Raw genomic sequence first — 18,256 nt, 5'->3', positions numbered from 1 at the left:
CGTGTTGCTTATGAGATAACAAATCCTGCAAACAGTCTAATTCGGTAGGTCACATTTATGAAAGGGAAGGGGACTGTAGTTACGACGTAAGGAACATATCCGATAACATTTGTGAAACGGTTATTCCGTAACAGTCAACCAACTCGTGATGGCGTCCGTAAAATTTACGAAGAGATGATTTCAACTTCACCATTTGGAACTCTTGATTTAATAGCTTCCTTGTGAGCAACAACCCTCTATCAAGAAAATCATGATAGGAAATGCAAGCACGGGAATATCGTACGAATTGGGAGATATATACACCGTATGCAGGTGCTGCTGGAATGTTGCTTCTTAGAAATGGAAAGTTCACAATTTGAAATCTGAAATCATCTCTTTGGTCGTAAAGTTTAGTTTTCAATCGACCCTCATTGTCAATTTCAAGATGTAAGTCAAGATATGAGGCCGATTCAACTGTATCTGTTGTATCCTTCATCTCTAGTTCAATGGGATAGATGTATTCGACATAGTCACCACGTGTAAGGTGCACGCCATGCCTGTCTGGCAGACTGTATCATCTGACCTTGGTCTCAATATCACGGATCAGTATTCAGTGTCTAGCTTTTGTGTTACGGTGCGATTTTGCAAATACTAATAGCAAAAGGGCTATTAGTATTTTTGGTTGCTATATCTTGTGTATGGATTAATTGTAAAGTGTATATAAATATCTGACAAGTCTCATCTTACTTTGAACTCATTTTACTGCTTCTTTTGTCAATGTTTACTTTTGTGTTTTGGTCTGTTTTTCAATTACCACAAACAATAGGTAAACTATATTTTGTGTATGCAATAATTGTAAGATGTACTTTTGTGTCTGACAGGATAAGTTGACCTTGACCTCATTGGTCGTAAAATTGGTAAGTTTATGTGATATTCTTGTAGTAAAACCTCTATTTGCAAGACTTTCAACATTAAATCAATTGTAAGAAAAACAGACGAGGCATTTCAGCGCGCGCATTTTTTTAGTTTGTGAACTGTTGTCGAAAGAATGAATAATATATATGTTTCGTATCAATTTATTTCAAAAATAACTTACAGTGTAAACAAGCAAACATATAAATGTATAAAAATACAAACAATATAAATAGTAATATCACGCACATCAGTTTACATTATGCGACAAAACGAAAGTAATGGTAGATTGCACAAATGAATGTGAAACGAACTTCAGATGAAGGCTGAATGTGTTTTATATAAGTGCAACAAATGTGAAGATTTTTCACCTACAAAAAGAGGGGAAAATGCACTTTGAAATATGACCGTAAACTTTTAACAACAATTTTCAACGCCATCTCCACTTCCTTGACATTCGCTGCTGCGGGACAACTATTGGACAAAGATGCAGTGATCTAGAATAACATTGAAGTAAGAACACAGAAATAATGTTACGAAAAGTGAATAACACATGCACTATCAATTGAACAATCAACGTGTTTCTTTAAAAAAGAAAGTACAATGTAATCAGGGTAAAATTAAATCTATAACAGTTAGTGCTTTCACAGCTATGCTGCCCATATGCAGGTTTGGGGTATAGTTAAGCACACGGTGTTACATAGTACACGGTGTTACATATTGTGATCCGGTGTTGCGTCTTAAGAAGAAGACAGAAATGGTTTATACAAAACAACTCTCTAACAAAATCTTCAGGTTCTGTTTCTTTTAAATTGCATATAAAAAAACTTACAATATCAAAATTTAAGGTTCCAATGATATACGTACTAATAATAGAGTAGGAATTATGACAATGTGTAAATTACTTTATGTTTCTTGAATATATATTTTTGGAACTAGTACATGAATAGTGCAAAAAAATCGATTTGATATATTGTTGGAACATTTCAACTATTAAATAAATCAAGCCAATATGTTGGATTTGACTCGTTGGAAGCGTTTTTCTAGATGAATTTTTATCTGAAACTCTCTACAAAAAATTGCATATATTCCAAAATGTTTAAGTTGCATTGAAAGATACAAAAAATGCAAGAAGGGGTATTCTTAAAGCTCGACTCTGTCTAAGCTTAACTTTGTGTCATATAGCGCTTCATGTTAGCCAAATCGTATAAAAACCTGATAGTCTTCGAGTCCAGGTTTGACAATTGCTCATGGATTTCGTCAGATATAATTGTACCCTGTATATTGCTATGTTCGTAATGCTATTTAGTAAATTGCTTTTCCGGGCCAAAAGTCTCAGTTAATGGCAGATTCCTTCTTGGAATGTCTATGAACACAAGTTTGTTTTCTGAACACTATCGGTTGTAAAATTTATTTCTTTTGCTGGCATCTCTCCGTTTTTTCAAGTACCACAACGTAACAATAACCATAGGAGGTAACGTGAAGATCAAGAATATTTGTGTGTATGTCCATGGCTGTTCGGGAAAATAATACACAAGTTCAGTGTCATCAAAATGCACAGCATGGGGTGCCTTGAATTTGTCAGAATTAATAGTAAACTGATATACTCTGTTTATAATAATACTAAAGATGGACTGTTCATACCAATGACACCCGGTGGATTTCGGACGTTTGTAATGGAAACATTCGGTTCTCCTCGCGCCATCCGGTGCAATGCAATCTTTAGTAAGAGCACACTTTAACCATGGTTTCATTATTCCATACCATGTTTGCTTTGTCCGGTATAACACCATGACCCGAGTGTCCATCATTCCAAGGTCAACGAACGTACAACGCTTTTCGTTCAGATGTTTAAACATTTTCGGGTTTGTGTATGCGTTTATTGCAGTGAAAATTGGATATTCGTAAAGGAAAAAACTTCGATCAGCTCTGTATTTAAACTGGTTCAATTCTTGAACATTATTTATAGACGCTGATGGGTCAATCCACATTGCAGAACCGAATTCTTCAAGTATCATCTAAAAGTAGAAAAAAAAAGTTGCAATTATTATATAATCGATACATCTGAGAGAAAAATTACAGAATCTTTACTATTGTGTCGCCTAACAGCATTCAGCATATGCAAGTGACACATGCAGAACACATATCAGTCGTCGTCAGTGTCACAACTAGTGACACATGCAGATAACTTCAATCGTCGTCAGCGTCATACTTTGAAAATCCCTTACCCTTGAAAATGTGTGAGGCGCAGATTTAACCAAAATTATTGTACATGTTTTTAAGTAGCTCCTAAAAATTTTCCGGACTTCCATATAACGATTTCTCGACATCCTGAAAACCTATCTAATTATGATTATACCAACGCCTCATAGAAAACAGTAACTAACCGAACTTGCCAAAAAAAAAAACCCACAGACAATGCAGTTTACTTTTTTTTATATTTGGCTTTTATCGGTTTTCGACACAAAAAAATGGCCATATTCATTGTTGCTTATCAATTGAAGACGAAAGTTATTGATTGAGTTGTTCCGGTTTTTTTTATATTCCTACATTTACGATAATTATTGCTGATAATTTGATGTATAACTGTATTATTAACTCACAAAACTGTATTTATGGCACAGCAATTACATGGACAGGTTCGACAATACAGCTTTTACAAGAGAAAAGGATTGGAATAAAAGAGATAGTGTTCTATTGTGGTTAATCATCTTAAACTTCAGGTCTTTCTCAAAAACACAAATGCATACCATTAAGTGTTTGTGCTCTTTCTCTACCAAATAACAAAGTGTTATCTGTATCTCCCAAATAGAAAAATGCCTTTCTTTTTGTTGCTTTATTAATTCTCATCAGTAGGAAGACGCGGGGAAAATGTAAAATGCTTTAAAAGGGTGCACCATGACAAAGAACCTTCATAACTACAAAGAGGATAAGTTGAGACATAGTTTGAAAATGAGACCTATATACATGTATAACTTTATCCTATTGACTCATTTGCTTCTCTTAAAATAATCCTACCTGTATGATAATAGGCATCCATGCTCTTATATTCATGTCAGACACGTGGTAGGGGTACATACCTGTATGATAATATCATAATAAGCATCCATGCTCTTATATTTATGTCAGACACGTGGTAGGGGTACGTACCTGTATGATAATAGGCATCCATGCTCTTATATTCATGTCAGACACGTAGTAGGAGTACATACCTGTATGATATTCATGTCAGACACGTGGTAGGGGTACATACCTCTATGATAATAGGCATCCATGCTCTTATATTCATGTCAGACACGTGGTAGGGGTACGTACCTGTATGATAATAGGCATCCATGCTCTTATATTCATGTCAGACACGTGATATGGGTAAACAGACCATTCAAATGTACGGAAATCACAATTACAGTGTTTCTTTATCTGAAATGAAAGGAAAAATATAAGATTTGAAAATATAAGTTTGACTTTATTAGATTATAGAAAGACAAGAGTGCACATGCTGAAATGTCTCGCCTTCTATACTAATCATTGATATTATGTTGATAGTCCTAAGTATAAAGCTAAGCTTTAATACAACTGTCACATAAACTTACCATTAACCAAGATAACTAAACAAAGACCAATGAACCTTGAAAATGAGGTCAAGGTCAAATGAACCATGCCAGGCAGACATGTACAGCTAACAATGCTTCTATACAACATATATAGTTGACCTATTACTTATAGTTTAAGAAAAATAGATCAAAACTCAAAAACTTAACTTTGACCACTGAACCATGAAAATGAGGTCAAGGTCACATGACATCTGCCCGCTAGATAGGTACACCTTACAATCCCGGCATTCCATACAACAAATATATAGTAGACTTATTGCATATAGTATGAGAAAAACAGACCAAAACACAAAAATTTAACCAGTGTTTTCCATTCGGCATTTAAGCCGGGTGTGCCGACCACCTTCTTTTGAAAGCCGACCACCTTTCGATTTTAGGAGGTGGTCGGCTTTTTTTTCAAAATCCGGATTTTTTTTCGGTTCCGTACCGTTAAAATTTGAATACTAATCCCGCCTTGTTTTCATTGACAAAGATGGCGTCCAATCGTCAAATTTCAATGTTTTCATTAATCAATCGGGGAAAAGGAAGGAAGATGACGATGATAATAAAGAAAATACTAGACCAAATAAGTTAAATAAAATTGATAGTAATGTTGAAGTTAAGGAAATTAAACAAAAATCAACCAAACAACGGAAAAGACACGCAAGTGAAGACAAATATGAGCAAGACTTCAAAATGACTAATAGTCACAGAGGAAGGATACTACTCTTCTGTGTGCCAAAAATACGGCACAAAAGCAAGAAACAGAACAGAAACCTGGATTGAAAGGCCTTAAATCTATGCTGATGCATAAAATTGTAAATGAAAGAAGAGATAAAAGAGATAAATTTTTAAAATAAAATCAAAGAATATTTGACAATTAATATGACTACTTCTATTTATGTTTGTTCAACTCCATAAAATGTGAATATTATACTAATCTTTATTTCTGCGACCCCCACGTGCACCCACAGTAAATTAAAAAAGGTTGGACATTTAAAAAAAAAACCACCCGGTTGCAAGGATTTTTTTTAAAACACCCACCTTACCTTAGTGAAAAAAGGAAAACACTGTTAACTATAACCACTGAATCATGAAAATGAGGTCAAGGTCAGATGAAACCTGCCAGTTGGACATGTACACCTTACAGTCCTTCCATACACCAAATATACTAGCCCTATTGCTTGTAGTATCTGAGATATAGACTTGACCACAAAAACTTAACCTTGTTCACTGATCCATGAAATGAGGTCGAGGTCAAGTGAAAACTGTCTGACAGACATGAGGACCTTTCAAGGTACGCACATATCAAATATAGTTATCCTATTACTTATAATAAGAGAGAATTCAACATTACAAAAAATCTTTTTTTTTCAAGTGGTCACTGAACCATGAAAATGAGGTCAAGGACATAGGACATGTGACTGACGGAAACTTCGTAACATGAGGCATCTTTATACCAAGTATGAAGCATCCAGGTCTTTCACCTTCTGAAATATAAAGCTTTTAAGAAGTTAGCTAACACCGCCGCCGCCGCCGCCGGATCACTATCCCTATGTCGAGCTTTCTGCAACAAAAGTTGCAGGCTCGACAAAAACTACATTATATAATATGCACGCTAATCTCGTAAAGCAGATTTAATAAACCGATTGCTTGATGCTGCTTTTAAAATGTCTAGCGGCAAGTTTTACATGATTATCGATATTGCATCCTTAAAATGATATTTGGCATACATACATTGGTCATACAGAGTCGGAATTTGATCGTGCAAACGATAAGTAACAAACAGTCAAACGTTCACTCTTTCTCCTAAGTGCCACGTGCTAAGCGGAGTATTGACCAATTTGAATTTATCTTGTTTTACTCAGCTTTGGATCCCGAACTTTCACACTACCACGAGTGCTTCTGTGTTTGAACTACTCATTACGTTATTAATTTTCCTAAAATAAACCTGAATTTCCTACTACAGTTTTTCTTTTTATTTCATGTGTTTTATCTTAAATTTTTTATGCCTCGTTTGCATCAAATGAGGATTTTGGGATAAACTTATACCATTTGTTCTTATTTATGAAAATGAAATGATAAATGATTATTTTATTCATGTGTCACGTATTTATGTCAATAAAAATATATGTTGCATTCACTGTTACCGAACAACTGTTCATTCATTTGTATATGTGCATGCGTTTATCTATAATACTAAAATGACGAGGTCCAATTTGTCAGCCGTCATCAGGTGAAAACGGCAAATCAAAGAATTCAACGTTATATATAGCTAATATAGGACATTGGTATTGATTAAAAATTACAACACTCAAGACCCTTTTGCAGTCCACATAATTAATATTGCCAATAATTAACAAGTTCCGGGTCGAATCCGATACCGATACCAATAGTATATTCACCTGTTACCTATTACCTTATCTGTACATTCCGCATCTAACAGGCGCACCACCATACGGTGTATTTAGTGTTTTGCTATATACACGGGTCATAACCACAGGGTTGACACTACTAAATTCAACCATTGTAACATTGTTCCCTATTGTAGTATTTTAATCAATATGACTTTCTAAGATGACAATACGAATACTAAAAATTTGGACTTAAATTAAGGCGTATAGGTACAGTTTTCAATTTGTTAGCCGGCATGACGTAAAACAGCGAATCAAAGATCAAATAACTACTATAGGACAATGCTGTTGATTAAAAAATACTCCATTCCAGGCACTTTTGTTTTCCAAATAATTAATATTACCAATAATTGGTAAGTTCAAGGTCGACGGGTTCAAACAGAAAGCTTTTTAAAGCAGAGAAAACTGTGCATCTTATAATCGGCATGACTTTATCAGATAATACGCATAGTTCTATACTCTAATTCAGTCACGGACCCGCGATATCACGGGTGTGTTCTAGTATATATTAACTATCAGCTTACCAGTGCTGCTTCTTTTGAATACAGTCCAAGGTCATAGACTATCAAGTTCAGCTTTATGTTTTTCTTAGGCGCTATGGAAGCCGTTTGTTCTATGATTCTCTGAAGATTGTAAAAGTCGGCTGACGTCACAGCTGTTACAATTGGCGGGATTTCTTTCAATTCTACAGGTGCTTCTTCGCCAATAAATGAATCAGAAAACTTTTGAGATCCAATTCGTTTTACATACGGCATTGATTCTCCACCTGTATAATTTTCTACAACTATAATGTTGTCTTCCACGGTAGCTCCAAACTTGACCGGACAATTTGGAACAAGGTCAGTATCATCCAATCGACGATGGACGCCGAAATATTGAATGCCCTTGAAACTAGCATACGTAAGAAAGGTCCAGAAAGCCATAGAAGCTAATAACATGTATGGACTCAGTGGGAACTGTCTGAACCCCTTCGATATCTGATCCAGCTGCTGCTGTCTCTTATCTCCTCCAGGACCTGCTGGTTGACCTTGTCGATTCATCTGAAATAGTAAAGAAGAGAATAACAATCAAAACCAAGGAGTAAACAGACTCACAAACCAAAGGACATTTACATCAACAGTTATAAATAATAAATATGAATCAACACGAACTCTACTAAAAACCGGGAGTGAAATCAAGTTCTCCGGAAAGGTAAGCATTTCCTGCACCGTATATGGCATCAGTCGTGTTATTTCTTTGTTCAGTTAAGCAGTGTTTAGTGATTGACTGAATAATTTATCGATGAATTGGTTATTTTGTTTTTATCAAAATAAAGTGGCAAATACCTCCTGAATCTTGAATAAGATTATGAGAAGAAAACAATTACATGCAGTCTTGAGAGAAATACATGTAGAACACGATAGGCGAACTATTCGATTGTTGGTTAAATAGTGTACAGATAACTATATATTTGACCAATAAAGAAGTCCCCAGTGGGAATTTAATTCGGAAGATATCTAAATATAGGACATTTTAGGTGCAAGAAGCGCGCCATTCTCGAAAATACACTTTCTATGGTCAGTGGCCAACCTTTCTGAATAAAAGCGCTCACAAAAGTAGGTCATTTCCTTACTGTTTCTATAAGGTGAGTATCTGAAGATTCTGGTAACTACAATTTGTCACTGACACTCGATGCCCTACATCAATGAGTTTTATAAATCTATAAAAGATTAAAATTGATCGAGGATGTTTGAAGATCAGTGAACGATCTAACAACAAAGACCAAATGACACTGAACCGTTCTAATCCAATATTAATGAACTATATTTTATGCCGTTAGTTTTCTCGTTTGATTTGTTTTACATTTGTCATTTCGGGGCCTTTTATGGCTGACTATGCGGCATGGGCTTTGCTTATTGTTGAAGGCCGTAAGGTGACCTATAGTTGTTAATTTTTATGTCATTTTGGTCTGTTGTGGAGAGTTGTCTCATTGGCAACCATACCACATCTTCTTTTTTTATATATAAAAAAGGACACGGATGTCCTGTCTTTTGCTGCATATCAAACATTTACAGAATGATTTGTCCACTAACCATTGATTTTGCATGCAACAGAAGTAACACCGGATCTTTCGCAATCCTTTTTCACGTTAACGAAAATAGGTACCAGATTTTTCACGAAATAAATGTCAAATATATATAAATATTCCAATTTCCCCAACTTTCTGATTCGGCTACTACTAAACATCTGAATCAATAAATTTAGAACGACATTGTTCAGAGAATAGTACTTTAGTCATACATATGATATAATGGAAGAAAAACACATCTTTGTTTACATTTTAATGACATTGAAATGTGTGTTTATTTATATTGGGGGTCATGTAAAGTCTAATATTCGCAAATACTAATAATGTTGAATCACTTGGACATACATGAATATATAAGATGTGATGCCACAAAACTGAAGCAGGATTTAAGCCAGAGAAACTTAATGGTTATACTCTTCAACTCCATGACACCGGCAAATGAAACATTGATGAGTGGGAACCTTCTCTGTCCGATTTACTTAAGCCATATAAAAGACAAATATGCTATATTTACATACATTTTTCGCAATTAATATTTGCATTAGTATTCATTAGACATTATCCCTTCAAACAAAGATCTTTACACATCTATTTTCGGTACAGTTTCCTCTGAGACAGTTTCACATTATTTTAAGTTAAAGTAACAAAAAGGCATGGATTATATATATTTATCAGAAAATCAGTAAACCTACCGTGAACGGTTCTGTTCTCTTGTCAAATGATTCAATCGTCTACCTAATTATTTAATTAACCGTGAGATCATGTCAACCCAAGCCGGTACAAGTTGTCACACGTGCTTCTCAATTAAACTTCCTATTTACCTGTCAGGTAGCAACAAGGTAAACAATCGGCCATCTAGTGGACAGGTATCGACTATTTTAAGGGGAAGTAATTATACCAAAAAGATCATTTAAAAGTGTCTGTCAATATTTTTTTGTAGATAGACGAAATCGACCGTATATCAATCACATTGCATTTTGATGTCCAAACGTATTCAGATCGGCCAAATTTTGACTTCATTTAATCTATTTGCACTTGTTTGAGTTTAAATTGGAACTATCAGCATTATATGACTGATTTGTACGTAAATTTGTTTGTTTGTTTTTGTTTGTTTTGTTTTTTTTTTAATTTGGGGGAGGGGGGTTATTGGCAAAGTACACAATCGTTTAACTTGACGTGGTCGTGAATACAAGTTATTTCAAAATTTTAAGAATTAAGGCTTGTTTAATGGAGTAAAAAACATAATCTGTTCACGGAAAGGATACTAAAAAAATCAGGTATCTGCTTTTCATTGTGAAAATATATGAAGCCACAATACCTACATATTTCTATTTCTATTTCTATTTACAATACATACCGCTCATTTCATATCTTTTTATTTTCATTGCAAACTTTTTTTAGCTTAGAAATATAATCACCATATAAAATCACTGTAGTCCTTGAAAACATTTTATTGTACAGGATATAATTGATAATTATATCGGAAATGTAAAGAAAATGTCAACCAAGGATTTGTATAGTAGCATTTTTGTGTTTGCTTATCGAACGGACATTCATATATTAGCGCATGTTTATTTTTTAGAAATTTAGCCGTGCACTAATACATATGAATGACTGGTGCCAATATAGAATAGAACTGAAATGAAATAATTTCAACCAAAAAAGTTACAAATACTTGATTTTCTCCGTTATTAGAAGGAATATAAATTTAAAACTTTGCAAATGTGTTTTTTATGTTAAGATGAACATAATTAGATGATAAGTAAAAAATCGCGGAATTTCCCTTTAACAGTAATATGCAAAAAGAAAATAATAAACTAGTAACAATAGAGCGTTTTTACATTAAACTAATATATAATGAGTATGTGTGCGTCCGTCGGACTTTACTTGTTTGGCGTTAGATGATAAATTTAACCAAAATATCGTTCACAAGCACTTGAAAGTTTGGGGTTAAAAGTCTACATAATCATTGACTTTATATAAAAATTTGCTCTTTTCAAAGCTTATTGAAAATAATACACGGATATAAAGCAAAATAATTTCCTAAAACCCTGCAAAGATTTTTATTCTGCATGTTCTGATTGGTTCAATTATATCGTCATTAAGTGGTTTTTTTTTAAATGGACCTTGGTATTCCTTCACACAATCTCTTTTCACACACTTATTGATAAAGAATCATGAAGAATGACGCATGCCTATAAATGACTTTTAATTGAATTTGAAAATGAAATCTATATATATATATTGAACCATGTATTTATTTATAGAATGACGAATGTCTGGGTAATGTTTATTTATAAATTGATACACGGGTCGATTCTATAGATGCAGGTTGTGGTTATTCAATTTATCCATTAATTTGTTGAAGAAGAAAATAATCATTTATTTAAGGTAAGATGTTGTATATATTTCATTATTTATTTATATTATTTGTTGTCATTCTCCGCCGGTAATTCAATGAATGATAATTATTGTAATTGTTTATAATTGTAAAATGTGTAAACTATGTAATTATTCACTATTATTTTTGTATAATTTATGTCAATTCTATATAGAAATAGGAAGATGTGGTATGAGTGCCAATGAGACAACTCCCTTCAAGTGACAATTTATAAAAGTAAACCATTATAGGCCAATATATAGTCTTCAACACGGAGCCTTGGATCACACCGAACAGAAAGCTATAAGGGCCCCAAAAAATTACTATAAGCTGTATTGCTTTTGAATAAAAGACTTTTATTAAAGGACAGTCAAATGATAAAAAAATATAAATAACATAAATGTTTTCAATTTTGAAAAAAACTGTACTGTGAGTGAGGCTAAACAAGGAAGAGGACGTATTAGTACGTACAAGTCACGTAATTATCCGTCTATAGTTCAATCAGAATATCTATTTAAATTTCCCACGGAGGAATTTCTAAACTTTGTTTGATAAAAATGATAGACGTATATATATAATATATATTTATAAGACTATTCATATCAAATGACAAACACAGAATACTACAACACAGAAAGACGGTAAACTCTAGCTTCTTAGTTTCTTCAGTTCTATTCGACATATAACTTTTTACAATCACTCTTTTGTTAGCTTTACTTTTTATAACCTATAGTTTCTTATTGGCAAGTGAAGAACCATCCGGCCAATGGTTGGGAGAGCGGAGGACACTGACTTACTTTAATACTGCTTGATAAAAAAAGAAAAGATGTCTTGGCAGTTTCAGAAGTTTGTCTTCTCACTTTTCAGTTCACTACCACTCCACTTCTTGTTATCACTGTCTTTAAACTGTTGTATAAGTCAGAAACGGAGACTTTGTTTTTCGTTCAAGTTTTTATTTTTAAACCACAACAAAACCTTTAATGTTGTGGCTAAACGAGATATCCCACAGAACTAGGATGTAAAATGTTGTCCTGCTTTTCCTTCAATTGTAATCTCTGTCTTGTCTTTTGAGTTTTTACTCTATTTGGTCCTGTCTTTTTAAACTAGCTTATCTTGATTTTGTTTACACAAATTGTCATCCTGCCTTTTTTTTTACCAAGTTGCTCATCCGGCATTTTTTTAACTGAAAACTTCTGTCCTGCCTTTTTTTCAAATTTCATCCTAGCCCTTCTATACTTCTTGTGACTGTCCCAAGTCAGTCAAGTGGGATATGCTTTACTCGTTTATGTATTAATGGCATATTATTTATAGTTTCTATAAAAGATCCGAGTTTAGCAGATCATAGAGACACTTGAAGATTCATAGCTGACCTCAAAATAGCTTTTATTGGTTTTTGGTAGTGTTTGTCGATGGGGTTCTGTATCATTTGATTGGGAAAAAAAGGAAATAGGGTTTCCATCAATGACAAACAATCAGTATATACTGATCCAAAAAAACACAAAAAAGCAAAGGAACAACGATTGTGTTGCTATTCCCCATCATTAGCGTATATTTATTATCTTTTTTTATGCACGATAGAAAATATTAAGTGTTACCATATCCATATTAAGGACTCGTGCAAATACGATGAAATTTGCTTTCATAAATTGCTATTTGGGTGGAGAGTTGTCTCATTGGCACTCACACCACATCTTCCTATATCTAAATACACATTGTTAGGATTGTAAACCGTTATAAATTACCTATTAACCCAAATAAAACAAAATCGACAATTTTAAGTGGTGAATTAATACAATTTGTAACAATTTTGACATTAACCCGCTTCTTTTTTCTTTTATCTTTCTATCTCTCTAGATGATTACTGATCAACACAGAACAGAGCTAGCTCAAAACGGTTTCGTCGTTATTGAGAACGTTCTGACAGAGGAAGAGTGTGATGAAAGAATCGGAGAATACAAAACATGGCTACAGCAATTCCGAGGTCCAGGCGAGTGGCCCAAATCTTTAAATTCCCTAATTAGGGGTTATAATGCAGGAAACTTAGAACCAACATGGAAGGTTCGGTTAGCTGTTAAACCAGTGTATAGGCAGATATGGAAAACCCCAAGATTGTTATCAAGTATTGAAACGGTGGCAATAGGACGACCTCCAGAGGAAGGAGAGGAGGAATTCGCAGTTGAGGGAAAACATTGGCTCCATTGTGATCAAGGTGCGGAGAAGTTTGGACTCCATGCTTATCAGGGAGGCGTTTACCTGGAGGCGGCGGAAGAAGATGATTGGACATTCTATGTTCTAAAGAAATCACACAAATTTCTCGATGAATTCTACGCCAGTGATAAGAAAGTTGCCGAAGAGAGTGCCCGCCATAATTTTTTTAATATTAGTGCGAATCATTTAGAGTGGTTTAAATCTAAGGGATGTGAACTACTAAGAGTTGCCGTTCCTAAAGGTGGCATGGTTGTGTGGGATTCTAGATTGATCCATGCCAATGCAAGGCCTGTAAAGGGTAGAAAAAATCCCGGTCGTTGGCGATTTACGGTTTTAGTCTGTATGACACCGGCTTGTTGGGCTAATAAAAGCGATTTAGAGAAAAGACAAGCTGTGTACAAAAGTGCTGCCATGATTTCCCATTGGCCATCACAAGACGTCCGTGTTGATATTCAAGGATCAAGTGCTCCGAGTGAACAAACCAAAAACATAGTATTCCCGGAAAAAATGTCTGGTTTTGCAGCCACAGATGGAGTTCAAGAGTTGTGTGGATATAAGGAGTATGATTTCAGCAACGTCAAATCAAATCCAGAAATAAGTTATCCAAAATGGAAACAAGTTTTACACAATCCTCCTTCGGAATATTTTTTAGACCAAAGATCAGAACCAATAAGCGAGTCTACCCAAGACTGGGCATCTTACTGCACTTTACTTTAATGATGGTTGGTGATGATACGGGATTACAATTCTTAAATACCTTGACTTTGGTTAAGACCAGCATAGCCAAGTTAATTTATAAGATCTGAGTGGTCTTCAAGATCTTAACCCTTTTAAACGAATACGAATACTTCATTTCTCATAAAACTACAATTACATAGTTATAGAGAACAAACATAAATATAAATATACGGTACAATTACTACATGCATAATGTAATGGTACTCGTCACCAATGTCGTATGAGGCACAGAGACGGCAGCTTCTATAACTATACGGTACAATTAGTACATGCATAATGTAATTGTACTCGTCACCAATGTAGTATGAGTGACAGAGAAGGCAGCTTCTATCTTCTCTCTGTAGATTTGTATTAGTTATAACTTGATTGTTGAAATATAATAATATAATATGTAAATTGTAATTAGACTTGCAGTTGCTCTGCTCCTTCCTGTGGGCGTCATTCCTGTGGGCGCTAAAATTAACAAATAAAACTATTGTACTTATTGTTCTGTATAATGTTTGTTAAATGTTGGATTGTAAGCAACAATTATATGTAGATATATCATATCTTGACTTACATCTATCTAGAAACTGACAATGAGGGTCGGTTGAAAACAAAACTTTACGACAAAAGAGATGATTTCATCTTCCCAATTGTGAACTTTCGATTTCTATGTAGTAACATTTCAGCAGAGCCTGCATACGGAGTATTTATCTCCCAATAGATACGATATTCCCGCGCTTGTATTTCCTATCATGATTTACTTGATAGAGGGTTGCTGCTCACAAGAAATCTATTAAACCAAGAGTTCCAAATGGTGATTGGGTCCACATGTGGAGAAGCATCTGCTTACCATTCCGAAGCAATTGAGATCACCCCCAGTTTTTGGTGGGGTTCGTGTTGCACAGTCTTTAACGTTTCTATGTTGTTTCTTGTGGACTATTGTTTGTCTGTTTGTCTTTTTCATTTTAAGCCATAGTGTTGTCAGTTTATTTTCAATTTATGAGTGTGACTGTTCCTCTGGTATTTCGCCCCTCTTTTCTGTTTAGTTCTTATGTAAAGCAATTCCTCCGTTGTTCGAAGTACTCATGAAAGGATGCGACAGTTCAGTGGCCGGATCTATTTTCAGTCTATATTAGAATTGATGGAGATGTCTGACTTACTTGTATACATGATTTGTATAATCCACCACAGGATAGGACATACCTCAGCAAGGGACAAAATATCAACACTTTTTAAAAAAAAAATATTTCAAAAAACATATCTTTTTGTGTTAAATACGTTAAAAATTATCATTGGAAGTATAGATAAACACCAGCCTTGATAAAGATGATCCGAATATCAAGCTATTGATATGACAAATAATCGCCATCCATACATTCGTCATCCTCTATATAAGTACACGATCTATCATTAAACTATTATAATTTTATATTATATTTTTAGAAATAAAAGTAATCCAGACTTCGGTCAATCTATAAATAAATAGACGATAACTTCATTTAGTCATCCAGACATTCGTCATTCTAAAAAGTATGTGATATGTGAAGTTGTGACATAATTCGATGTTTGTTTATGACAATACTACTGAACCAACCAGAATGAAGCTTTTATGTAATGTTTTCGAAAATGAATTTACTTTGTATTCGTCCATCCGTTTTTAAACTTTTAGCTAAGTAATAAGAAAAAGTAATAATGTAAGTATTTTAAATTTTGAAAACACAATTTACGGGGGAAAAAAAAAATCTTATAAGGAAGAGGACGTTATTGTCACGTGATAATCTTTTTAAAAGTTCAGTCTGAATGCTATCTGACTTCCCAAGGAAGAATTTCAAAATTGCGTTAGATAAATTATTGATAGACGTCTATAAATAAGTCTATTCATATTAATCGCAAATGAGACGACAATGAATAACTCTTAGAAATTCTTGTGCTACAGTCTTTGGATTTTTATAGGTGTCAGACCACCAATTAAAAATCCCTATCTGTTCAACCAAATTTTGCAATTTTCACAGCTTTATAAATATTTTACCTTAAGTTTAACTTCATAAAACCAGGTATATCCTTAATTGTACATGTATCAGCTATCTACATGCCAATTATAACCATACCTTTAAAGCCTTCTAACAAAATAACTGACCTTCAAACAGAGGTACTCCAAAAACAAAACCTGGTTTTCTGGAAATCTAAAATTAGTATACTATGGAGCGCATTAATCCTCAATTTTTAATGCAAACTCATAGACAAGTAAATTTTGGCTCAAAATGATCTAGATATATTTCTCTTTCACCAAAAGTTTCATTTCTGCAAATTTGTTGGTTAGTTTAAGTAAACAAGGACATCAAAAGCACTATTTTGTGTCAGAGTAGGGCTACTTTTACATACGTTCTAAATTGGAGGGAGTAGTTGGTGGTCTGACACCTTTATACGACCGCAAAAATTGATTTTTTTTGGGTCATATATTAGAATCACGTTGGCGTCGTCGTCGTCGTCGTCCGAATACTTTTGGTTTTCTCACTGTAACTTTAGTTGAAGTTAATAAAATCTATGAAATTTAAACACAAGGTTTATGACCACAAAAGGAAGGTTGGTATTGATTTTGGGAGTTTTGGTCCTAACAGTTTAGGAATTAGGGACCAAAAAGGGCCCAAATAAGCATTTTCTTGGTTTTCGCACTATAACTTTAGTTTAAGTAAAAAGAAATCTATGAAATTTTGACATAGGGTTTATGACCACAAAAGGAAGTTTGGGATTGATTTTGGGAGTTTTGGTTCCAACAGTTAAGGAATTAGGGGCCAAAAAAGGGCCCAAATAAGCATTATTCTTGGTTTTCGCACAATATATATATAACTTTAGTATAAGTATATAGAAATCAATGAAATTTAAACACAAGGTATATGACCACAAAAGGAAGGTTGGGATTGATTTTAGGAATTGAGGTCCCAACAGTTCAGGAATTGGGGACCAAAAAGGGACCCAAATAAGCATTTTTCTTGGTTTTCGCACCATAACTTTAGTATAAGTAAATAGAAAACTATGCATTTTAACACAAAGTTTTTGACCATAAAAGGAAGGTTGAGATTGATTTTGGGAGTTTTGGTCCCAACAGTTTAGGAATAAGGGGCCCAAAGTGTCCAAAATTAAACTTTGTTTGATTTCATCAAAAATTGAATAATTCGGGTTCTTTGACTTGCCAGATCTAAACATGTACTTAGATTTTTGATTATGGGCCCAGTTTTCAAGTTAGTCCAAATCAGGATCCAAAATTATTATATTAAGTATTGTGCAATAGCAAGAAATTTTCAATTGCACAGTATTCAGCAATAGCAAGAAATCTTCAATTGCACAGTATTGCGCAATAGCAAGAAATCTTCAATTGCACAGTATTGTGCAATAGCAAGAAATTTTCAATTGCACAGTATTCAGCAATAGCAAGAAATCTTCAATTGCACAGTATTGCGCAATAGCAAGAAATCTTCAATTGCACAGTATTGTGCAATAGCAAGTATTTTCAATTGCACAGTATTGCGCAATAGCAAGAAATTTTCAATTGGAGTTATCTTTCTTTGTCCAGAATAGTAGTTGAATCAACTTAAATCATTGTTTTATACAATATGCAATATATATTCACTTTTACTACTAACTGATAAATTAAAACAATCTTTACCATTCAGTGATAACAAGCACTGTTTTATACGAATAAGGGAAAGGGGCATGTGGAAAAAAAAATTTGGGGGGTGTTCACTTTTTCTCATTTCAGATTTCATAAATAAAAAAAAATTTCTACAAACATTTTTTTGAGCGGATTAATATTCAACAGCATAGTGAATTGCTCAAAGGCAAAAAAAATTTAAGTTCATTAGACCACATTAATTCTGTGTTAGAAACCTATGCTGTGTCAACTATTTTATCACAATCCAAATGCAGATCTGAATCCAGCTTGAATGTTGTGTCCATACTTGCCCCAACTGTTCAGGGTTCA

The 18,256-nt window shown here is 34.0% G+C and overlaps 2 protein-coding genes across 4 annotated transcripts; one reads left to right on the top strand and one right to left on the bottom strand.

Annotated features, from left to right (window-relative positions):
• Positions 1-1,039: 1,039 nt before the first annotated feature.
• LOC139501174 (uncharacterized) lies at positions 1,040-10,424 on the bottom strand. 3 transcript variants are annotated; one of them, XM_071290166.1, is made up of 4 exons: positions 10,324-10,424; positions 7,423-7,938; positions 4,207-4,311; positions 1,040-2,909 (listed from the first exon to the last, which is right to left on the bottom strand). In XM_071290166.1, the coding sequence occupies exons 2-4, from the start codon at positions 7,936-7,938 to the stop codon at positions 2,286-2,288; spliced, it is 1,245 nt and encodes a 414-aa protein (XP_071146267.1). In that variant the 5' UTR covers positions 10,324-10,424; the 3' UTR covers positions 1,040-2,285. The 3 variants fall into 3 exon arrangements, with proteins under 3 accessions (XP_071146267.1, XP_071146266.1, XP_071146264.1); XM_071290165.1 differs by lacking the exon at positions 10,324-10,424 and adding an exon at positions 9,659-9,818; XM_071290163.1 differs by lacking the exon at positions 10,324-10,424 and adding an exon at positions 9,485-9,581.
• A 763-nt stretch (positions 10,425-11,187) lies between these two features.
• Positions 11,188-14,777, top strand: LOC139501173 (uncharacterized). The gene is made up of 2 exons (XM_071290162.1): positions 11,188-11,357; positions 13,201-14,777. The coding sequence occupies exon 2, from the start codon at positions 13,201-13,203 to the stop codon at positions 14,269-14,271; it is 1,071 nt and encodes a 356-aa protein (XP_071146263.1). The 5' UTR covers positions 11,188-11,357; the 3' UTR covers positions 14,272-14,777.
• Positions 14,778-18,256: the final 3,479 nt, after the last annotated feature.

Source organism: Mytilus edulis, chromosome 13 (assembly GCF_963676685.1).
Source record: "Mytilus edulis chromosome 13, xbMytEdul2.2, whole genome shotgun sequence".
Lineage (NCBI taxonomy): Eukaryota > Metazoa > Mollusca > Bivalvia > Mytilida > Mytilidae > Mytilus > Mytilus edulis.
The sequence above is the reverse complement of the archived record's forward strand: the minus strand, read 5'-3'. Positions and strand labels throughout refer to the sequence as shown.